Source organism: Phascolarctos cinereus, unplaced genomic scaffold, assembly GCF_003287225.1.
Source record: "Phascolarctos cinereus isolate Bilbo 61053 unplaced genomic scaffold, phaCin_HiC Scaffold_2;HRSCAF=192, whole genome shotgun sequence".
NCBI classification, from domain to species: Eukaryota; Metazoa; Chordata; class Mammalia; order Diprotodontia; family Phascolarctidae; genus Phascolarctos; species Phascolarctos cinereus.
This window is the reverse complement of record NW_027555625.1, coordinates 49,666,527-49,690,783: the sequence shown is the minus strand read 5'-3', so window position 1 is coordinate 49,690,783 and position 24,257 is coordinate 49,666,527. Positions and strand designations below refer to the sequence as shown.

The window sequence follows — 24,257 nt, the reverse complement described above, 5'->3', positions numbered from 1 at the left end:
ACTTACTAAATAAAGCCGAAGATTGCATTAACCTTTTTCACAGCCATATCATACTGCTCATTTTTGATGGCCATCAATTAAAATTTATTAATTCTTTCAAAAAAGTTTAAATTCCCCCTTTAAAAACTTATCAACAAACGTAAACATTTCACTGTACAAAGGGCACATAAATTCTTTTTCACCGGAACTGCTGTCCCATACTGTGCTAATGGAATTGATCTTTCAAACTCAGAACTTCACATTTTCACTCTTAAATTTTGTTTTGTTAAATTCAGTCCATTCTTCTAGTCCTTCAGAATCTTTTTAGAGTCTGTTAGACAATGTATTGGCTATAATTTTGCTACATATGTCTTCCTCAAGTGAAAAGAGGCGATCACATCGTCCTGTCTATGGGATTTGTTTTCTTTCTCTTTTCTTCCTTCTATCTTCCTCTTTCCTTCACTTCTTAAAATCCTTCTTTGTTTTCTTAAGCAGCTGAATTGTCAATAACTGACATAGCTTCTCAGTTTAGGGAGTATGTGATAGCTTGAGGGCTGGGTCTGGAATCAGGGATCAAGAAGGACCTGGGTTCACGTCCCGTCATAAGCAAATCACTTCACATCTCTGAGCCTCAGTTTCCCATCTGTAAAATGGAGGTGATAATAATACTTACAGGGTATTTTTTTGAAAATAATGTGCTGTCCGTTTTTGTCATTGTAGCTGTTAAGCTTGCATAATGCTTCTTCCTGCCTCTGAACCAGTCTTCATCTCCTCACGCTCCTCCACGATCCTGTAGGCTCCATAGCATTCCTAAGACTTGTAGATGTTCCTAGCATGTCTAGTTCTGGGCATTTTCCCAGGAATTAAACAAACAGCATGCAGGAGTGAAGGCTGAGAACGATAACTGCTTTTGAAGTTAGAAAGCATTTGAGACGTCATTTAGTTCATCTCCTTCCTGAAACATTAATGTGTAACATCCCATTTTGAAAGGCTATCCACATTATCTCTAGTGATGGGGAACTTGACTCCCTCTTAAAGTGGCTCGTACCTTTTGTTAATCAGTAGCTTTTGGTAAGAAGGTTTTTCATATATTGAGTGAAAATATGCCTTCCTATAGTTATTTCTAAGGCCAGACAGAACAAACTATTCCTTCTTCTAAATAACAACCTTTAAAATATTTGAGGACAGTGACCATATCCTTAGTTTTTTTCCAAGCTTGTATGGTCCCAATTCGTCCAACCAGAATTTAGCTGGCTAGTTGGAAGTTCTTTCACATCCTGGTCATCTTTCTCTGAATGCATTGCTGCTTAACAGTGCTTTTCCTAAAATGTAGTGCTGAGAGCTGGATAGTTTAACAGTCCACTTGTGTCTCAGAACCGAGTAATGGGGATTATGACCTCCCCCATTCTGAGTACTAGACATTATTTAATGCAGCCTAAGCTTGGATTGACATTTTTTGCAGCCACGGCATACAGGTGACTTACAGTGTGCTTGCCTTTTAGGTCTAAGAACTTTTCCATGTGAATTGCAATCTGGCCATGTCTCCCATAGCCTATATTTGTATAAATTTTTTTTGTACCCAGTTGCAAGATATTTTTTCCGTTAAGTTTATTTTCATCGTAAAAACAGACTAGTAAAATGTTTTTGTTAAGCAGTGTGGAGCCCTTACCCATGTCTGTTGAAGAGGCTGATCCACAATAGCATAATCCACTATTGGCTTAATGTGTATTTGTCTTCTCCTCCTTCAAGTCAAAAATCTCATTTCTTTATCGTTTATAGAGTCATCGAAACTTGTCCCAGCTCCCAAATTTTGCTTTCTCCGTTCCACTGGCATATTTTCTTCTCAGTCAGCAAGATGATCTCCCAGAGGTTGAACTGAGTTCTGCAAGGGAGAATGCCTCTCGCCTAATCCGGCAGGCACTCATCATGTTCCCTGGCGGTAAGTTTTGGTAGCTCTTTGGTAGGCAAGGGGTGTACCTGTCTAACATGCCCGGCAAAGAGCCACACTGGAAGCTAAGCTCGCTAGTCAGGAAGCTCCAAGCAGGGTTCCTGTGAAACTACTCATAGCTGCTTTATATAAAGCCTTAGAGGCAAAGCCACCCCATGGCTTATTGGGTGCAACCTTAAGCCAGTGCCTCCTGAATCCTGAGATCACAGGAAAGAAGCATGTGCTGGGCTTTTGATTCTGTTGAGTCATATATCATTATTTGAAAGACTTGGTTTTCTGAGCATGATCATATTCCTCAGCAGTATAGCTAGTCTTTAATAAGGTATGATATCCTTTTTTTTCCTTTTCATTAATTTTTTTTTCAGTTAAGCATTTTTTTTACTTCTTCACACCTCCCCATCCTTCCTACTGGCAAAAAAGAAAAACAGAACCCTTGTAACAAATATGCACGGTCAAGCAAAAGAAATTCCCAGATTGGCCATGTCCAAAAACGTGTCTTTCTGCATATTTTATTCATCACCACTCTGTCAGGAAATAGGTAACATTCTTCATCTTTGTCTTTCAAAATTATTCATTTTTATAACGTTAGAGTAGAAATTGTTCTGATTCTGCTCACTTCACTGCGTATCAGGTGATACAAAGTTTCCCAAGCTTCTCCAGAACTGTCACATTTATCATTTCTTACATCATAGCTGTATTCCATTTCATTCATCTGCCATAATATGGGCAGCCATTCCCCAGTTGACAAGCATCCACATCACAAAAATAACTACTATAACTATAAGACATTTTCCTCTTTTTTTTTAATTTCATTGGAGTATAATCCTAGTAGGTGTTTTGCTGGGTCAAAGGGTATATATGGTTGGTAATTTTTCGTGTGTAGTTCCAAACTGCTTTCCAGAATGACCATGCCAATTCACGGTTTCACCAGTGGTGTATAAATAGGTCTGTATTCCCACAGCCCCTCTTGCCTTGGCTGTCACAATTCATACACTATCGCTTGTTTAGCCATTCCCCAATTGATGAGCATGTCTTCAGTTTCCAATTCTTTGCCCCACGAAAACAGCTGCTATAAATATTTTTTTACAAATAGGTCTTTTTTTTTTTTAAGGCAATTTGGGGTTAAGTGACTTGCCCAGGGTCCCACAGCTAGTAAGTGTGAAGTGTTTGGTCTGAGGTCGGATTTGAGCTCAGGTCCTCCTGACTTCAGGGCTGGTGCTCTATCCACCGCACCACCTAGCTGCCCCTCTTTGATGTTTTTGAGGTACAGACCTGGTAGTGGTATTGCTGGGTCAAAGAGTATGCAGTTTTGTAGCCCTTTAGACGTAGTTCAAGTTGTTCTCCAGAATGATTAGACCAGTTCACAACTTGAGCTATGTATAAGTGTTCCTACTTTTCCACATCCCCACCAGCATTTATAAATTGTGCCTTTTTTATCAGCTTAGCAAGTTTGATGAGTGTGAGGTGGTACCTCAGAGTTGTTTTAATTTCCATTTCTCTAAATAGTGATTTAGAGCCTTTTTTCATATGGCTGTTGATAACTTGAATTTCTTCCTCTGAAAACTGCCTATTCATATCCTTTGACCGTTTATCATTGGGGAATGGCTCTTCTTTTTGTGAATTTGACTCGTTTCTGTATGTTTTTGGAAATGAGGCAAGAGAGACTTGCTGGCCTGTTAGGTAACTGTAAGAGGGGCTTCCTTGTCAGTGGAGCTGTCACTGGGTCTGGCAGCTGAGGAAAGGAGGGAGTTACCACAAGGATGCTCCAGTGGGGGGTACAGGAGGTGAGAGAAGAGAATCCTAACGGTTAGTGAAAGCTCAGGGGAGACAGGCCCCAACAACTGGGATAGGAAATGTTTCCCCCTGTTCAAGCCAAAATGGTAGGGGTGGCAGCAGCACCTTGAGAGGGATCCTCCCCACCACCTGCGTCTGGCCAGCAAGCACCTATCTACCCACCTACCTTCCTGTGTCCTCCCATACCTGGCTGCCCACAGGTGGTCACTTAGTGGCTCCTCCTTGTATTTCTTCTCTCACCTTTTCACTGTCAAGTCTGCTATAACGAGAAGCCAGACACGATACAGACCTCAAGCAGCTTAAGCCTTTCCCTTATCTTTTTTTTGATGTGTTTCATATTTAATATTGCTACCATTGGAATTTTCTCATAGAATCCCTGTTTACCTTCCAAAGACTGAATTGAGAAACATGACAAAACTGATCAGCCAAACGCTGACCGTGGAATTGTTTAAAAGTTCACTTCCTTGTGAATCTGGCCATCCTCTGAGCTTGTGGCAGGAGGGCAGACACTTCGCGAGGCACTGCTGTCACAGGCTGGTCACTCTGGGTACACATGACACTGTATAGAGGGCGAGCCTGGGCGAAGCAGCAAGTACGGACACACTTCCTTACTGGGATAGCTGGTCTGACGTGCAGACCGATCTGGGGTGCGTGGAAACGTGACCGCCTCATGCGTTCTCGCAGTGCGACGTAAAAGGGCTGTGGTGATTGTGGACGTGTCCCTCCTGCTCCCCCTCCCTGGCCCTCCCCTGGTAGCCCCCCTAAGACTAGCGCAGCCAGCAGTTGGCTGATCGGTTTGTGGTGGCTGGTACAGATCATTTGGAAATTTTCTTGGCCTGAGCGCACGTCTCAGAAAAGCGTGCACGGAACTGCCTGTTTGTAGGATGAGGACATTATTATGGTCACTAGGACTTTTTGTAGGGAAGTGAGTTTTTAAATAGAGTTCCAGATGTTCCCTGTAGGATATTTTGCATGTATTTCATGTGCATACGCCAAAGGTGATCTCTATGAAATGCCAGTTTTTGTGCCTTGGAATCAGCTTGATTTTGATGATTTGACCATAAGTCTTCCTCTCTTTTGTGGTTAAGAGGTTCTGAATTTGGCCCTCTGTAAGACTCACATGCTGTGAAACTTTCTATTCTAGCAGTTTTCTTGAGTTGTTCTTCAAAATCCCTCTTGACTACGGTCATATCTGTGCCAGATAAGGGGAAGAGGCAGCTAGGTGGCACAGTGTGCTGGGCCTGCTGTCAGGAAGACCTGAGTTCATATCCAGCCTCAGACACTTACTAGCCAGCTGCATGACATTGGGCAAGTCACTTAACTTCTGTTTGCCTTAATTTTCTTATTTGCAAAAATGAGAATAATAATAATAATAATAGGGTCGTTGTGAGGATCAAATGAGGGTTTCTTGTGGTTTTTAAAGCACTTGGTGCAGGGCCTGGCACATAGTGAGAGTTTAAATGCTTCTTTCCTTCTTGTGTCATCAACAGAAGGGACGAAGATGAGACCACCAAGTTGTCTGTGTTTCATGGAAGAATCCGGCTCTGTTTTTCAACAAAGGGAGCCAGATTTATGGCAACTTCTGGTTTAAGCTCTTCTGTCTGCCGTTTGCCATATTTTTTATTTTACTTAAGTAGTTGTGTATCTGGAAACGCCCTACAGTATTACTGGGAAGACATTTGAAAATTGTGTTTTCTCCTTCTGGCATCGGTTCTTTATACATTACAGACCAAATATGTGGCCAACTTAAGAAGTCCCACAGCTAATCAGCTGGGAAAGCATGTCTTTAGGACAGAGCAAGGCTAAATGAATTCCCATGATGCCAAGCCAAAGAAGTTTCCACGGAACAGCAACATCTCATGTGATACTGGTTACACAGGGCCAATGGGGAGCTCAGTGCCAGCCAACACTGCTTTTGTCCAGTTCTAGAAAAATTTAAACTACCCCATAGCTTACCAGATACATCTTTCCCTATGGTCTGTGTTGCATACAACTTGAAACTAAGTATAAGATCCCTTTTAATTAAGACAGCTTGATTGCATTTTCTTAGGACATCATATGGCACCTCTCATCAGAGATGTGGAAAGGGACATTCTTAGCAGAACATAAGGAAATTCTTGGGGTTTGGGGTATCCCAAACAGTCTTGGAGCAACCTTCTCCCCTTGCAAACAACTAGACAGACATCAAAATGGATACGGGCTATTTCTACCCCACCAGGAAGGAAGACAGCAGCAGATCCAGGTCTTTATCTTACAGCCTGGCCACATATCTCTCCGCTCTTCTCTGTGCTGCTGGCCACTTGAGGAGGGTATTTAACTTTGGTTAGAGAGATACCCAAGAGATGGGCTTCTTCCATCACTCCACTGCTACTAGTGGTGAGTTTGTGAGTTCAGCCTCAAGGGATGGGTGGTGATAACAGGCTCAGCAGCTCTGCCTTTCCTTTCCAGTTCTCATGCCCCTGCTGGATCGCTGCAGTGTGCGCCCAGATGCTGCGGTTTTAGCTCACCCTTTCTTTGGACTCAGTACTCAGATAAGGTAAAAAAAAAATGGAATTCATTGCATGCTTATCATAACCTGAGGTAGAATGACAAATGTTTTTCTTGTGTATCTCTCTTCCCCATGGCAGCTGATGACGTGCTAGGAGCTCGCGTGATGACACCTGTCAGAGGGTGTGTTTAGACAACAGCTCCTATTTTCCCTGGCTGCCGAGAGAGATGTGTATATCAGTTTATCATTCAGAAAACTTGGAAATGAACTTAATTTAAAGATAGCAGCCATATCACTTTACGTTTGCACAGCTGCTTCTTTCATTTTGAATAAGTGATATGGATCTTGCTGTGGTCACTGTTTTGAATAAGAAAAGGAAAATTTCAGAAGCTGTGGTTCAAGCAGCATCCAAATTGGAAACAGGGTCACACACTCAGCTAAGCCAAAGATCTCAGACAGTTTGGCATACTCAATTCAGCATGTGCCTTATAAACTGGATTTAGAAGTCATTTAAAATAGCCAGGCTAAGGGTTCTCTGAACCTTCGCTTGTACTCATGCCGTGGCAGTGGGGACAGAGCAGAAGTCACAGGGTGAGAGTCAGGGGTGGCAGCACAGAGCTGAGCTCTTGTTCGTGGCTAGCTACATTTCCTTGTATGATGATGGCAACAAAATGCTGTTATTACATTATTAAAATAAATCTAAACTCACAAAGGAGTCTTTAGACAATGATTTCTAATGTATTTATTCTTCCTACAAATAAACAGGAAATCACAAAATACTTAGTGTACTTTTCTTCACTTTGATTAGGAAGAACAAGAGGCATTTGTTTCCAGTTCCTTACATCCCTTCTCTTCTAACATATTAGGGAGCTTACTAAAAACCGGTCTTGTGGTGTGAGCTCTTGGGGACCCTCCTGCCTCAGACTAGTCAGGGACATTGTATCTCACACACTGACCAACACCTTTTTACTAAGATCAAGGCATAAGCCTTTGGGTCTGATTAAGGACTAGAGGGCATTTTCCAGGATCTGACTCCATAATGGATTAATTTACAGGATGGTCTCTTTACTATAGCCAACCTCCTGCCTTGACCCAGCTGGTTGCCCTCTACATTGGGAGGACATACTCTCTCTGGAAGGATTCTATCATCATGGCTTGGCTAGAAACAAACGTCAGAGAAGTGCTGCAGACGGTAGATGCTGGTGAACCCATAGTGGAAGAATCTGAAAGAAGGTCAGTAATTCTGTGTCCCACTGTTGCTGCTCACATTGGCAGTGAAAGCATCTTTCTGGCTCATTTATTGCTAAGGAAAACAGAAGCTATTTTGTAGAAAAGTTCCTTATCTGTTAGTGTGGGCCCTACTGAAATGGACATTTAAACTTATCCCTGCTCCCTAAGATCTTGTGTAATAAGATAAACACCAGGCATCTTTCTTTTTCATACTACCTTCATTTATGAATACCCACAGCTTTGTTTTCTGCACCAGGTGAAGACTGCACAAAATTGATGGATTTATGCCAAATGACTTAAGAAATGTTGCCTCTGTATTTAGAATATTGCCCAGTTTACTAGAGGAAAAAGTAAGATTTGGATTAGATGCTGTCACTGATCTTGTGGAATAGGAGAGCAGTGTGTGTGTCTGTATGTGTATGTGTTTTCACGTGCACACACCTTTTTGTATTTACAAAGTGATTATAATTCAGAATATTGCATGATAAGTACATTAGCTGGATACTAAACAAATGCTGGGGGGGGGGCAATGTCCTTGCTGGATCTTTCTTAGAGCATCACAAATTGAAAGAAAAACCCATTGCTAGTTTTGAATCATTACACAGATGTTTGGCTTTTCTAATTGACTTTGTATTGGAGGTGGTGACATAGTAATCCTTCATGAATATGTATTGTGTGTGATAGGAAACATGCAACATTAGGATTTGCAGAATTGTACAGATTATGTCTCAGAGGTTGCTCTGTGTATTTTTCAGGCAGCATGCCTGCTAGTATCATAGCAAACATCACCACTGCCAGGAAAATGTACTTGACTGCTTCCCAGAAGCAGATGTATCTATAAAGTACACACCTCTCCTCTAGCAAGACCTCTGTGGAACTTGAAATTGGGACTTTTTATGCCATTGGCTGAAGGACAAGCATATTTATGGGCACTTAAGTGCTCATTTCATTTTGATGATTAATTATATACTTGGAAAAGTAGAAAGCTGCTGTCATAGGATCGTCTTGATGCCTCTTTGAGCCAAGTGTGAAGCTTATGCCATTGAGCAGAAGAACATTGTCTTCTCCAGAGCTCGTCTTGCTCGAGTGTTGCAGAATGTATTATTTCATTTGTTGGTCTTTATTCTGTTCCCCTCTGCCTCCCTTCTTAGGCGGAAAGTCCGGTACCAAAGTGCCCCCAGAAATATCTATCGCCATGTGATCCTTTCTGAGATGAAGGAGGCTACCGCAGCCCTGCCTCTGGTAAGGATCCCCGTCAGCTGAAAAAGAAGGCATTGTATGTATATACAGTGTCACATGCACAATTTAGCTAACTTCTCCCTCCCCTGAAATGGTTCTTCCACTCCAGTCAGTGTTTTATTAATCACTGATTTGACAGAGGCAAAGACTTTGTATCTGTATGAAGTCCTTAAAGGATTCTGCCTCTTCCTTGTCTCGGGATTGGGCATCAGCCAGCAGGACTTGCCGCATTGCAGCAGACGGCTCACATGCCTGTAAGCCTGGCTCAGTGTAGGAGAGGCCATGTGGTGTAGTGAATAGAATGCTAAACTTGTGATCAGAAGGGCTCGGGTGAAAATCCTGCCGCTGGCACTGACTAGGTATTTGATCCTGGCTGAGTCCTTTAGCCACTCTGGTGCTCATCTGTGAAGTGGGGTGATGACACACCTCCCAGCAAGGCCAGTGTTCCTAAGGCATCGTGACAATGACCCGTGATGATTTTTACTGTAACGGTGACCAGGTACCCAGAAGCACACCCACACCTTGGCAGTCCGTGCATCTAGAACGTGTGCTGAGAGGAAAAGTACCAATGGCAAGTTAGATCAGTGGAGTCACAGGAAAGGCCCCAACACGAGTCTTTGGCCCTGTTGTCTGCTGCTCTCTTAGCATAAGCCCCCTACCCCATCCCGAGAGCAACAGACGCACTACAGGGAGCTGGGGCTGAAGCTGCCTGATTTTGAGGGAACCTGGCAGTTAGTGGATGATTTTTGCTCTGAATTTGATGTCCTGTTGAAAATGTTCTGTTGTGGAGACCAATTGAGGCAGACTAACAGAGCCTTCCTGGGTATTTCCTTTTTGTATCCCTTTCTGAAGGAAGTGACATCCCAGCCTGTGATGGGGTTTGACCCTCTGCCTCCCCTGGATTCCATCACTTCCTACACCAGACCTCGAAGGTACCCTTTCCACCCTTTTCCTTTGCCTTCTTGCTCATGCTGCTGCTTTTATTCTCCTTCGTGTTGACAAAAGCAGAGGGGAAAAGAAATCACTTGATAGGCTTTAAGGTGACCGGGAGACAAGAAAAGAGTCACTGATTGGGCAGAAATTAATTGATACGCTGACTAACAGATTCCTCTTTCTAGACTTCATTCGCAGCGTGTTTATGAACACATTTGAGTTGCTTTTTGAGTTGCTGGGCCAGCAGTAGTCTTCCAGTTTTCACCTACTAAAATTGCAGGTGCCTGTTTCTTGAGGCTCACTCTGGTGGTTCTCACTGTATGTTACTCATGTAGACTTTTCATCTATTAGGAGAAACTCAAGTACAGATATCCCTTGATGCAGTAGATACATTGCAATAACAACTGCAAAGCAGATTTCTGCATAGAGAATCCAGTTGTTCCTTTGACAGTTACTCTAAAACCGTACCTAGATTTCCATGGGGTGGGAGAAGGGATTCCTTTTTTCCCCTTCAAATCTTCCAGTAGAAGGAGTTGAGAGTGCTTTATTTTTCATGCTATTAGCAAGGAGGAGGATAAGGTAACATGGAGGTCTGTGCTGTGCTGCTGGCTGTTAGAGATCGGAGGAGAGTCTGAAGCACCTTTTCTTACCAGGGCTCAGGGGTGGGGAGAAGGTGGGGTTCTTGTGCCTGCTTCCACCTCTCTGAAGCCACAGAGATCTGTCCCAGGGCTCCACACATTCACCTCCTACAACGGTGCGCCCCTTGTTGAGGCCAGCAGTTCTCATAGTTATTTATAGCAGTGGAACTTTTCTCTTTAAACAAAACTTTTTTGCAATTGTGTGTTGCTTTTTTTAATGCCTACTGCTTAATGGTATCAAGTTAGAAAAGGCTGTTTTTAAAAAATAATTTTCAGATAACTTTTGTTCTGAATCTGACAGAAATATGTTATTTAGTGAGAAGGCTATGATGGTTTGCAGTTCAGTAAGTGTTTTCTAATTGGGAACAATATTAAAAATTTATTTTATATGGTGATTCACAGCAATTTTTTTCGCTTTTACTTGCATAAGCCAGAATTATTTTAGGTTTATTTCAGTTAATCTTATTTTTCCTTTAAAAGCTAGAGAAGTTTGTTGTAATATTCACAATGCTGAGTTTATCAGTTTATCAGCCTTTGTAATTTGTTAGAACCATGCAATGATTAAATTTAATAGTATAACAAACAAGATAAATCAGTATCTCTAGAGGCAAACCCAAATGGACGATATCAAGCATCTGAAACTCTCCAAAATGAACTCATTATCTTTCCCCACAAACCCTCTCCTACATCCAGACTTCCGTATTACCTTTAAGAGTGCCACCATCCTCCTAGTCAAGCAAGCTTGAAAAATAGGTGTCGTTCTCATCTCATTTTCATTAATCCCTCATATCACTTCTGTTGCTAAGGACTGTCAGTTTCACTTCTGCAGTGTCTCTTGAATATGCTCCCTTCTGTCTTCTGACATTGCTCTCTGCCTAATACCCCTCTGCCATCACCTCACACCTGGATTATTGCAATGGCTGCTGGTGGCTCTGCCTGCCTCATGTCTCTCCTTACTCCAGTCCATCTTCCATTCAGCCACTAAAGTGATTTTCCTAAAGCAGAGGTCTGGTCGTGTGAGCAACTCCCCCCCCCAACCCCCCCACCCCGCCAAATCCATATCACCTCCAGGATCAAATATGAAATATTTGGCATTTAAAGTCCTTTATAATTTCTCTTCCCCCCACCCCCAGCACACAGACTTTTCCAGTCTTCTTATAACTAACACATCCCCTGCCATTGGCTCCAGGCATTTTCTCTGGCTGTTCCCCAAGGCTGGAATGCTCTCTTTCCTCATCAGAATCTCACCTTCTACAGGAAGTCTTTCTTGAACCCTTCCCTCTGTTGATTCTCTCCAGTTTATGCTGTCTCTAGCTTGTTTGTCCATAGTTGTTTGTATGTTCTCTCCCTTATTAGACCAAGACACCAGGAGTGTCTTGCCTTTATTTTGTATAATTAGCACTTAGTATAGTGCTGGTACCGGTACATAGGGCAGCTAGGTGGCACCGTAGTGGAGAGAGCCTTGGCCCTGGAGTCAAGAGAGATTCATCTTCCTGAATTCAAATTTGGCCTCAGATACTTATTAGCCATATGACCGTGAACAAGTCACTTAACTGTGTTGGCCTCAGTTTCCTCATCTATAAAATGAGTTGAGGAAGGAAATGGCAAACCACTGCAGCTTCTTTGCCAAGAAAATCCCAGATGAGGTCATGGATACTACTGAACAACAAAGAGCACATATAGGTGCTTAATAAGTGTGTATTGTCTGGTGATGCTTCTGTGATTGGGGTTTGGTATTAGCATTGGGTTTATTGATATTGGTTTCATCATCAGACTCTTTGTTATTAACGCTTGTATCTTTAACTATTTCCTTTTTACCCATAATGGATACTTAAGGAGTTGAAAGGATTGGTGATCTCAGTAGCGTGGCTCCTACCTTTGAAGGTGCCAACTGAAGCTTGCTTCTTCTTTTGTAATAGTATTTTTTTAATTCCAATTACATGTAAAGATAGTTTTCAACGTCCATTTTTTTAAATAAGATTTTGAGTTCTAAATTTTTTTTCTCCATCCCTTCGTCCCATTCCTCCTCCCCAAGACGTCAAGCAGTCTGATACAGGTTATATATACATGTGCAGTCTTGGAAACATTTCCATATTAGTCATGTTGTGAAAGAAGAAACAGAACAAAAGAGAAAAGTCACACACAAAAAAAGTGAAAAAATATGCTTCGATCAGCATTCAGACTCCATAGTTCTTTCTGTGGAAGTTGATAGCATTTTTCATCATGAGTCTTTTGGAATTGTCTTGGATCATTGTATTGCTGGGAAGAGCTAAGTCAGTCATAATCGATCATCACACGATGTTGCTGTTACTGTGTATAATGTTTTCCTGGTTCTGCTCAGTTCACTCAGCATCAGTTTATGTAAGTCTTTCCAGGTTTTTCTAAAATCTGCCTGCTTGTCATTTCTTATAGCACAGTAGTATTCCATTACATTCATACACCACACCTAGTTCAGCCATTCTTTAGTTGATGGGCATTCCCTCAATTTCCAATTCTTTGCACAAAAAGAGCTGCTGTAAATATTTTTTTTAAATATTTTTTTAAAAAAAATAGTATTTTATTTTTCTAATTATGTGTAAAGGTAATTTTTAACATTCATTTTGACAAAATATTGAGTTCTAAATTTTTCTCCCTCCCTCCCATCCCTTCTTGCACAGTATATAAAATAGAGGGAGGTGGGGGGAAGGACACAGCTAGATGGAACAGTGGATGGAGCACCAGCCCTGGAGTAAGGAAGGCTTGAATTCAAATCCAGCCTCACTTACTAGCTGTGTGAGCCTAGGCAAGTCACTTAACGCGGCCTCATGGCATCCACAGGAGAGGAAATGACATGTAAATAATACTCTAGGAGATGATTACAGGCTGATAGCCGGGGACCAGTTTGGGACCCTAGACCACGTACTCTATTTCTTGTGTACAGTAACCATTTACTCTTTTACATTTATTGAGGCAAAGCTCCTTAGTAGACAAGGATGTAGCCTTGAAGCCAGTATGATCCAAGTTTAAGGCCTGCCTCTGACACATACTGGTGTGAAAGCCTGAGCAAATCCCTTAACTCCTCAATGCCCCGAACTACTCTCTGACGCTGTGAAGTTGCAGGGAAGGAGCTGATCTGCTTTGGTAGAAGGAATCTCCTTATCCGAGTGTTCACCATAGCACTGAAGTCACAGATCCCTACCCTAGTTCTCCATGATCTTGGTGCGTTTCCTCTGAGACTACCAGCAATTTATCCCATCTTGTCTTGTTTGTGCATAGCACCATTAGACTGGGAGCTCCTTGAAGGCAAGGACCGTTTTTTGCCTTTCTCTGTATCCCCAGCCAATAGCACAGTACTTAGCACATAGTAGGCACTTAATAAATGCTTGCTGACTTGTCTTACTTGTTGATTATCCTTATTCTGTTGGATTTATTAAGACAGGGGGGAGTATTATGGTGACCAAGTGGTTAAACTGGGTATGGGCTGGAGAGAGCAGAGGCTGGTTGAGGCCCCTCTATGATATTTACAGTAACTTCATTAACTTTAAGAATGTAACACTCCAAGCATATTATATCAAGGATTCAGGAAAAGAAATGACAGATGAAAAGGTTAGGTAGTCCTTGGCCCTTGGGGCTGGTACATGAAGTTAGCCAGATACTACAGGAAGATGACTTTGAAAAAAAACCACAATGCAGAATTAGCAGAGGATAGGTCAACATAACCAGAAGATAAATTGAGGTAGTGATAGGTCAGCACAGTAGCACTGTTACTAGGACCATGGAGGACCATCTTTCTCCCAAGCTTGGACTTGGATGGGACCAGTGCAAGACAAAGCAAATTGTAATATACAGCATCCCAGAAAGGACATAAAGCTCTGACATTTGTCACTTAAACATCAGAGCCGTATATCCTTTCTTGGTGGTTGTATGACATTTTGGGTCCTTTTCCCTTTTTTATAATCTTTTTGGGACACAGACCTAGTAGTGGTATTGCTGGATCAGAGGGTATGCACAGTTTGAATGCCCTTTGGGCATAGTTTCAAATTGCTCTTCAGAATGGTTGGATCAGTTCACAGCTCTACCAACAGTGCCTTAGTGTCCCGATTTACCCACATCTCCAACATTTATTATTTTCCTTTTCTGTTGTATTAGCCAATCTGATAGGTATGAGGTGGTACCTAAAAGTTGTTTTAATTTAGTTTTCACTAATCGTGATTTAGAGCATTTTTTTCATATGACTATAGATAGCTTTAATTTCTGCATCTGAAACGAATGGCACTAAATAAGTAAATTAATTTAGGTAGAATTGTCATTTTTATTATATTAGCTCAGCCTACCCATGAGCAGTTGATGTTTTTCCAGTTGTTTAGATCTGGCTGTATTTGTGTGAAAAGCGTTTTGTAATTGTGTTCGTACAGTTCGTGGGTTTGTCTTGGCAGGTAGACTCCCAAATATTTTATATTGCCTAGAGTTATATTCTTGACCATTTATCATTTGGGGAATGACTTATATTATAAATTTGACTCACTTCTCTATGTATTTGAGCAGTGAGGCCTTTACCAGAAACACTGGCTGTAAAAATTGTTTCCCTGCTTTCTGCTTTCCTTCTAATCTTGGTTGCATTGGCTTTGTTTGTATAATCAAAATGATCCGTTTTACATTTCATAATGTTCTCTATCTCGTTTGGTGATAAGTACTTCCCTTCTCCATAGATCTGACAGATAAACTATTCCTTGCTTTGCTAATTTGTATATATTATCACCATTTATGTCTAAATCATGTACCCATTTTGACCTTATCTTGGTTTACAGCGTGAGATGTTGGTCTCTGCCTAGTTTCTGCCACACTATTTTCCAGTTTTCCCAGCAGTTTTTGTCAAATGAGTTCCTGTCCTAGAAGCTGGAGTCTTTAGGTTCATCCAACATTAGATTACTATAGTCATTTACTGTTGTGATTTGTGTACCTACTCTGTTACACTGATCCACCACTCTGTTTCTTAGCCCCAAGTAGTTTTTATGATTTCTGTTTTATAATATAGTTTTAGATCTGGTATGGCTAGGCCACCTTCCTTTGCATATGTTTTCATTAATTCCCTTTAATATTCTTGGCCTTTTGTTCTTCCAGATGAATTTTATTATTATTTTTTCTAGCTCTATAGAATAATTTTTGCTGATTTGATTGGTATGGCACTAAATAAGTAAATTAATTTAGGTAGAATTGTCATTTTTATTATATTAGCTCAGCCTACCCATGAGCAGTTGATATTTTTCTAGTTGTTTAGATCTGACTTTATTTGTGTGAAAAGCGTTTTGTAATTGTGTTCATACAGTTCGTGGGTTTGTCTTGGCAGGTAGACTCCCAAATATTTTATATTGCCTAGAGTTATTTTAAAAGGATTTTCTCTTTCCATCTCTTTTTTCTGAGCTTTGGTCTTTTTTTTAGGTCCTTGCTGCTAGGATATTGAATCCACTGACTTTGTAAAGCAAATTCTTTGCCTGTTTTTATCAATTTTCTAAGTTTCAAATGCTGTAAATTGTATATTCTTTTTTTTTTAAAAGAATACTTAATAATGGAAAATCTTTATGCTTAGCATTGGTATACCCAAGCTTCTACCTACTATAAGAATTATTTTCTCCTTTGGGGTGACGTATATGAGTCTGCACCAGAATGAAACTAATGTAGCCTAGAATGTAAACCTTCACTCCTACTGTCTACGCATGAATATCTATATATCATGTGAATATCTATACCTTATGTTCCCTCTGCAAAATGCTGGGTGCCCCAAGTTCCATTCTGTTGCTTTCTATCGAAGCTCCTTTCGCCTGTCCTGCTTATTTCACTGCTACTGATGCCCCCCATTGCTTATGATTGTCTTTCATTTCCCTGCTGGGGGCAGAAAGGGAGAACTGTCCAGGTGAGTAGGATTATTTTTTAGATTATTATTTGCAAGGCTATGCTAATATACTGAAATCCACATGATGCACAGGTCCATTTAGAAGAAGAAAAATATTATGACTTCCTAACATTTCCTGGTTTTCTCTTGTAGGGCAAACCGTTACTCCAATGAAAGCACATTATCTCTCTTCTTTCGATCATTGTTGCCAAATTTTACCTTTCAGGTATGTTGAGTGAGTCTGGTGCCATTTCTGTGACATCCTTACTCTCCTGCTCTTCTCAGACCAAACTCAGTCAGGATAGCAGGAGTCGTGTAGCTGCTGTGGACGCAGCTTGGTGCTGGGTGCTGTGGTGGTTGGTAAAGAAGCAAGCTCCTTGTCTCCCTGACAACCGACTACAGTAGGATCCTGACCACAGCACAGCCACTAAACAAATGAGTGTTTTTTGGGCGGAGTGGCTGATTAAGATGTAACTCTTGCTTTAAGGGGGTTACATCCTAATTCAGAATACGCAAAAACCTAAAGTTATTGGGTCACAATGTAGGATTGTCGATAAGTGATATGAGCAGTCACACTAATGATTGATTAGAATAGTGCAGCAGAGAACCTTTCTGTTTGGCAAATGCTAGTAGGGAAAGTTGTCTTTGAAGCTTTAGATTTACTTTGAAGTCACCCAGTATTATAGTTTGTCATTACAAATATCTAGGGGAAACAGACTAGTGCTTCTTAGATTTTTTTTTTATTGTATTTGAATTTTGAGAATTTTTTTTGATCCCTCCCAACTATGGCCTTCCTCAGAGATTAGAAATGAAGTGCCGTTTGTGGAGCGAGGCATTTTCTTCAACAAAAACCTTCTTCTGTCTTGGTGCCAGTGTGTGGCATGTCTTCTTATAGTGGAAGCATTTTGGGCCTGTCCTTATATAGGGCAGAGCAGGGCACACCCACTTACTGCAGGAAGCCCCTTCTCATCCACAGTTCCCTCTTCAGCCTCCCACCTCTTTTTTCTGTCAGGGAGAAGATACACCAGATGAAATAGATCCGGTTGGTGCAGAAGAGGACCTCGACCAGGGTTTGAACAGGCTGATGGCAGCCATGCGGGACCTGCTGGCCAATATCCAGTTCCAGGACCCTCCGACCGAAGATAACCCTGATGGGAATGGAGATGAGGATGAAGATGAGGATGAAGACTGGGACTAAGACAAGAGCATCCAGAATCCCAGTGATATGCTGTATAATTATGTTCGTGATTTTTTCGGTTGAAATTTAATAGTTCCCTAAAGTAAAAAAGTAAGTGCTTAATTTATAAAGTCATTTGCCTCTTTCTTCTGCAAATTTGTAAGAGCTCCTCCTTAGTGTGTCTTATACGAGGCAGGGCATCAAAGTTCTCTGAAGTGTGCTCAAAGTATAGCTTAGAAGCCAGCAAAGCAGTGATTACTAGTGACTGAGGATTTTCCATCTGTTGACTCCGTCACTTTCTTTCATAAGCTCCTGTTTGGGATAATAGCCCACACAGGGTTAATGTGGAGTCCATGCCCAAGATAAGTCAGGAGCTAGGGATAGAGGAGAGTTAGAGGAGGAAGGAGTTAAGCTAGAGACAGACGGAGCCCCAGCTGCCTTTGACAGGCTCCCATCAGCGGGCCTCTATGGGGCTGTGCAGACCACAGCCAAACACTGGTTTTGTCACATTTCCAGCTGCTCCTTGCAACATGTGAGAGAACTTTGGTGCCCACTTGGTATGATGCGAAGCTACTTTTTTTAGGGGAGGAGCAACCTGGAGTGGGAAGGGTAGAAGTCCTGGTTCTGCCACTGTGACTTACCTCACCTCTCTGGCCTCAGTTTTTTCATCTGTAAAATAGGAACAATATTGTTTGCACTAAAAATTCCATCATAGGATTGTTAGGAAACTACTTTGTAAATGTGAGATGCTGAAAAATTGGAAGAAATCATGGACATTATCATTATCTAAAAGGATAGTTAAGAGGCTATCAGTAATTACAGGCTTATAAGCCTACATTCTCATCTCTACACTTAATTTTCAGATTAATTTGCATGTCAGATGAAGATAGACAAGAACAGGTAGACTTTGCCAAATGGTACTCTACAGGAGACTATGTCTTTATCGTCACTCATGTCACCAAAAGATAGAGAATAGAGGATTCCACCATATTTGTTTGTTGACCAAAAAAGTAATTGATTTAGCAGAACAAAATGTGATCTTTAAAGGCTCTGTTTCAACAAGACATCTTCAGAACATGTGTTAAGATCCCAGAATTGTAATGTGGAAGGGCTGTCAGCAGCCAGCTCATCCCTCCAATAGCTGGCAAAGCATGTCCTCTGCAGTGTTCCTGACAGTGGTCATCCACCCAGCCTCTGCTCAAAGACATCCAGGGAGATCCAGCGCACTCCTTCCTAAGGCAGCACGTGCTGCTTGTGGACAGCTGCAGTCACTGGCTAGCCTGAATTGGCAACTCCGTCCTGTTATTCCTTCCTTGGGGGCCAAGTAGAATAAGTCTAATCCCTCTTCAGTGTGACAGCTCTTCAGTCTTAGGCTTTTCTAGTTCTGTAGCTCGTCCTCACGTCATGAACTCAAGGCGCTTCATCGCCTTGGCTGCCCTCCCTGGGACACCGTCCAGCCTGTAGCAACATCCTTCCTAACTTGTGGTGCCCACAGTAATGATGATAAGAATTATAACTAGCATTTAGGTTGTGCTTTACAGTTGCAAAGCGCTATTTGTATGTACAATCTCATTTGAACCTCACAACCACCAAGGTGCTTTTATTATCCCATTTTATAAACTGGGAACTGAGGCAGACAGGTTAAGTGGCTCACCCAGGGTCACATCCTAGAAAAGTGAACATAACACTCCAGCTATAACCTCCAGGGCAGACTATAGCAGGTCTACCACTTCCTTGTTCCTCCCTAGACCCAGATTGTATTCATTTTCTTGGCTTCCCTATCACACTGTTCACTGACATTGATTTGAGATCCACTAAAACATAACTTTTTCAGAAGGACTGAGTCTAGCCATGATCCCTTCCAGCATCTTGATTTTTAAAACTAATTCTAAGACTTTACATTTATTTCTACTAGATATCATTTTATTCATTCCAGCCCAATGTTCTTGTCTGTCCAAAGCTCTCTGACTCCTGACTCAGTTTTCCATTGTGCTGGCTCTCCCAGCTTTCTGTCATCTGCAAATTTGATAAGTGTGTGCTCTGTGCCTTTGTCCAAGTCAATATGTCTCCCTCCTGAGGCGTCTCCTTCCTGAGGCTTCTCCTTCCAAGCTGTAAAGAAGCCTTCAGTGACAATTCTTTAGGTTCAGCCATTCAACCGATTCCAGATACATCTAGCAGTATTATTATCTAGCATCTTTTCCACAAGAATAGCAAGGACAGTTTGTTAAATGCTTTGCTAAATAGAGGCATAGTATATTTACAGCATCAATCTTCTGATTTTAATAACCCTGCCAAGAAAGGAAATCAGTTTGGGCATTGAGGTCTGTTCTTCTGTGAAGCCATACTGGCTCTTGGTAAAGAGAGTTTCTTCTAGACATTTCCTCCTCATCCCATCACTATCAAGTGAGGAAGTATATGTGTAGCACATTGAAAACTCTAAAATAAGAACGCTCATCAAATTGCCCTTACTATTGCCTCCACAAAGGAAGTATTAATGGACTGTTTCATTGCTTCATTTGCTATTTTTATATTTTTATAATTGGCATAGCACCCTTTCCCTTGTTCCCACTCTATATAATGTTGTCTCTCCCTCTAGAATGTAAGCTTCTTGAGAGCTGGAACTGCCTTTTGTAGCTGTCACTTAGTAAATGCTTAATAAGTGCTTTTTATTTATTCATAAATCATGGCTGTTAACAACAACAATTTTGTCAGAAATTCTTGGCCTATGGTTTGCAGACTCCATTCTTTTCCCTTTTTTTTTTTTTAAATCGAGACAACATTTGGCCGCCTTCAGTTCTGAGGTACCATTCTCATTCTCCAGTCTTTCAAAGATCACAGACGATGAGGAATGGCATCTGCCAGTTCTTTCGGTGCCTGAGAAGGCAATTCATTTGGGCCAGATAAGAAATGGCAGGGATTCTATGTTGATATAGTTCCTCTAGGTATACCCAGTGGCTGATTCATGCAGGTCCCCCCAGAACTGCAGAGCCTCTTAAATGAGATCCAAAAACGTCTTAAATGTTTGGCCTAACTAGCCATGTAGGAAATAACCAAATGGATGGAAAATGCCCATTGTCCAGTCTAAAACCGTGATGGATAGGTAGTCCATTTAGCTGATCCATCTGAAACAGATGCCGCAGGTGGGCAACGAACAGGTTCTAGAGTTGACTAGGAGAAAGATGACAGCCCGAATTACATGTGGGAAATTGTGTAGGATAGTGTACTCACATAAATCAGGTCATAGTTACATTGAAATCTCTTAAGTGTTGGCATTATTCTTCCACTGAAGTCCTTCTATACTTCTTCATGGCTTGGAGGTGACCCTAGAGTCTTGGAGGATATACCAGTGGAACATAGTCTGCAAGATCTTACTGGGAAAGAGAGGCCCCCACTGTGGGCCCAGGGATGCATTCTCTCTCCTGTCAGAGGAAGACTCCTTCTACCGGTGAAGGTCCAAAGAGGCCAGAAGATTGCCTACTAAGTGATTAGGGCTTCTTGGCCACAGCAGCTCATGAAGACCCTCTATTAAGGCATAGAAGCATTATCAGCCACTTTGGTGGAGGCAGTATTTACACTGGTAACATCAACAGATGTTTTGAAATGTTATTATTGTTGAGGTTGGTTCTTAGGCCTAAGGGCTCCCACACTTAATTGTTGCTTCTTGGTCTCCAGAGGGTTTTTTTGGTTTGGTTTGGTTTTGGTCAAAGTGGGAAAAAAAAGCCCACAGGTATTTCTAGCTTCACCTGACTAGTGTATAAGCCTAGGCCTTGTGGATAATTGAGGGTGAAATTCTGTTTTAGAGACTTTTCAGGTGCAGTCTGTAAACTCCATTTAAACTGACACCATGAACAGGACTAGGGAAGATGGTTTAGCTAGGGAGGCACTGAAAAATCCAAAACTGTTTTTTTGCTAGTGACATTCCAACCCCATTAAAGAATGTAGATGGGAAATAACTTTTTTGAAATCAATTTTCTGAGTATCGTAGGAGAATACCAGACTATCATTGGAAATCAGGGGAGATATAGGAGGCCTAAAAAAATTTAGTTGCAGTAACCTCTTGATTCATTGGATGGGCAGAGGCAGTGAAGAACTCGAGATGAAACATTGCTGGGGAGGAAAATAATGCTGTCGCTGGTTAAACTAGTCCAAAATCAAAATGCAAGTTCCAAGCCTGCTTTGAGGGGACTCATCTGCCTGCCTTTAAGAATGATCCTGAAGTGATATCTGTACATGCAAGATACCGTAGAGGTCAGTGGGAGTGCAGAGAAACTAAAATCCAATAGCCTGCTATGTGACTGACTGGGTCGGTGAAAGGAAACAGTCACTGTCTCCTGCTCCACCTGGGGATTCACTTGAGAATGAGACCTGCCAAACAAATAGGCAAAAGGGACACAAGAATGGGAAAAGCAGACGTTGGAGCGGCTGTGGGAAGACAGGCCAGCCAGTCTATTGTTGGCCCAGCCACTGTAGAAAGCAATTTGAAATTATGGACAAGGGAGTGAAATGCCCATTCCTTTTGACCTAGGGATCCCACAGTTGGGCGTGTCCTCCAGAGAGGTTAGAAATGGAAAGAAAGGTCCGATACACACCAAAATATTCATAACAGCACTGTTTTGTTTGAATAAAAAGAGTTTTGTTTTTAAGGGGGGAAAAAAGGAGATAAGGTGGGGTGGGAAATATGACCCAGATGGGCATCAGTAGTGGAAAGCTCTGTTTAGAAGTCTTAGGTTTAGCTTAAGGGGATATTGGGAGATCCAGAATGATGTGTTTTACTACTTCAGTTGAAACCCCATGATGTTTGAGCTGTAGTCCAGCTCCTTCACATGCAGAGGCCTGCAGAGATTCCATGACTTGCCCAAAGCAGAAACCACTGCATCGATCCTTACACCCCAAGGAACCGATGCTGCCCCTTCCTTCATTTTTGGTCTCTTCCAGTGACTGGCGGTGGGAGATGGCTGTCCACGGATCTGCTTCCCCCTCATCTTGCTGTTCTCCTTGAATCCTCTCCAGACAGGTTTTGGTCACAGGAAGTACTCCTGTGGGCTTTGGTTTTTTGTGTGTTTGGGGAGAGTTAGGCAGGTTTGATCCTAAAAAAGGAAAGACAAGCGTGCTTTGATGACTTTTTTAAATTTTAAATTAATTTTAAAATAGAAGAGGGCAGAAGGCAGTTAATTAGGGGACACAGATAAGCAAGGCAGCGTTGGAACTAGCATTTGAATTAAAAATAATGATAAAATAACCAATATCTGTGTAACATTTTAAGGTTCGCAAAGCACTTTGCATATCATATCTCAGATCTTACCAATATTGCTGTAACAAACAAGCTACATAGGATGGAGATCTGTGGTTTGATATGTAGTGCTCTTTTTTTCTTCTTAGGGGCATCTGGGTGGCAAAGTGGATAGAGCACTGGGCCTGGAGTCAGGAAGACCTGAGTTCAAATCTAGCCTCAGACACTAGCTGTGTGACCCTGGGCAAGTCATGTAACCTCTAACTGCCTCTGTTTCCTCCTCTGTAAAAGGGGTTCATAGTAGCACCTACCTCACAGGGTTGTTGTGAGGATCAAATGAGATAATGTTTGTAAAGTGCTTAGCACGGTGCCTGGCCTGTAGTAGGCACATAGCAAATGCTTGTTCCCTTCCCCTTCCCTCTTTGTATAAGGAAATGTTCATGTTTGTTGGTTTCTGTAAAGTTCATAACAATAAAATGAGGAAAAAATAAAGACGTGCTCCTACTTGAGCTTTGAATAGTGCTATTTTGTCTGGGACCGTTGGGTTGACAAAGGACATCACCTTGATGTCTCCCATGAACTAACTAAAGAGAATCTTGGAGGTGAGAGAGACCTTACAAAACTGAGGTCATTGAATACATCTAATTTTATAGATAATAAAACTGCAGTCCATGAAAAAGGAGGGACACCCCCAAGGTCACGCAATTAGTGGCCTGGCAGGAACCAGACGCAGGGTCTCCTGATTTCCAGGCTAATACTCTTCACTACAAGAGCCAGAGAAGCAGAAAATGCATTTAATTCAGAATGTAAGGTCATTGAGGGTAGGGACTGTTTCTGCCTTTCTTTGTATTCCCAGGGCTTAGCACAGCATCTAGCCACGTAATGAGCCGTTTGACGAATGCCTGTTGATTGAAATTGTAACCTGTGGCCCATGCAGCCATAGCAAGATAGAAATATGGATTCCTTGTCAGACTCCAAGGGGAGGACCAGAGACTAATGATTATGGGTAGACACCAATATGGAAATTTGCCAAAGGAGCCTGAAAAATTGGGGTGGTCTTCTTTAGTATTTAGCACTGTTCTGGAACTTCTCCTGAGTTATGTGTCCTACATACACAAGAACTAGGGGTAAATCGGCCCAGGAGTATTCTATTCTTCCAAATGGAGATACGTTACTGTAACACCTCCCAGCAGAGGAGGCTGTCCTGTCATAGGAACAGTAAGGCCTGGTTAGTGTGGTTTGGTAGAGGGACCAATGAGTGAATGAATTAGCAAGAACTTCACCATTAGGACCGTGATTAAAACCTCCACTGGGTTCTTGTTTAGACTAACACCTGGCTAACCTCACCAATATAACACGTGGTGATGTGCAGCTGGTCAAAGAGAATACTATTGTCTCGGAAGAATTGAAATTGAGGGCTGTTAAAAGATCAGCAGAGAAACAGAGAGCAGTCTGCCCTGTAGCCACCACCCTGCTCCCCACCTCTTCAAAGTGGGCTTCTAGAATCCAAGCCCCAGAGGAAGTTAATCCACTTAAGCTTTGGAACTCCCACCCTGGGTCTGAGCCATCTTGGTTGGTGATTGAGTAAGTGCAAACTTAGCCCACTATCTCTACAGGCTCCAGACCAGACGATGCTTCATGTCCCATCCAGCTGTCAACGTAGGCCATCTTACCATCTGTGGACCCATATATGTAATATCCCATTCCCTCCCCTCCCATCTCTTGCTCCAGG

The 24,257-nt window shown here is 42.0% G+C and overlaps 1 protein-coding gene across 1 annotated transcript in view; it reads left to right on the top strand.

Moving 5' to 3' along the window:
• Positions 1-23,034, top strand: part of TCF25 (TCF25 ribosome quality control complex subunit) — a 49,309-nt gene extending 26,275 nt beyond the window's left edge. The window contains 7 exon segments of the mRNA XM_020989106.2: positions 1,759-1,918; positions 6,170-6,257; positions 7,284-7,442; positions 8,591-8,681; positions 9,531-9,610; positions 16,272-16,344; positions 17,131-23,034. Coding sequence (XP_020844765.1) covers positions 1,759-1,918; positions 6,170-6,257; positions 7,284-7,442; positions 8,591-8,681; positions 9,531-9,610; positions 16,272-16,344; positions 17,131-17,316 — 837 coding nt within the window. The 3' untranslated portion in view covers positions 17,317-23,034.
• Positions 23,035-24,257: the final 1,223 nt, after the last annotated feature.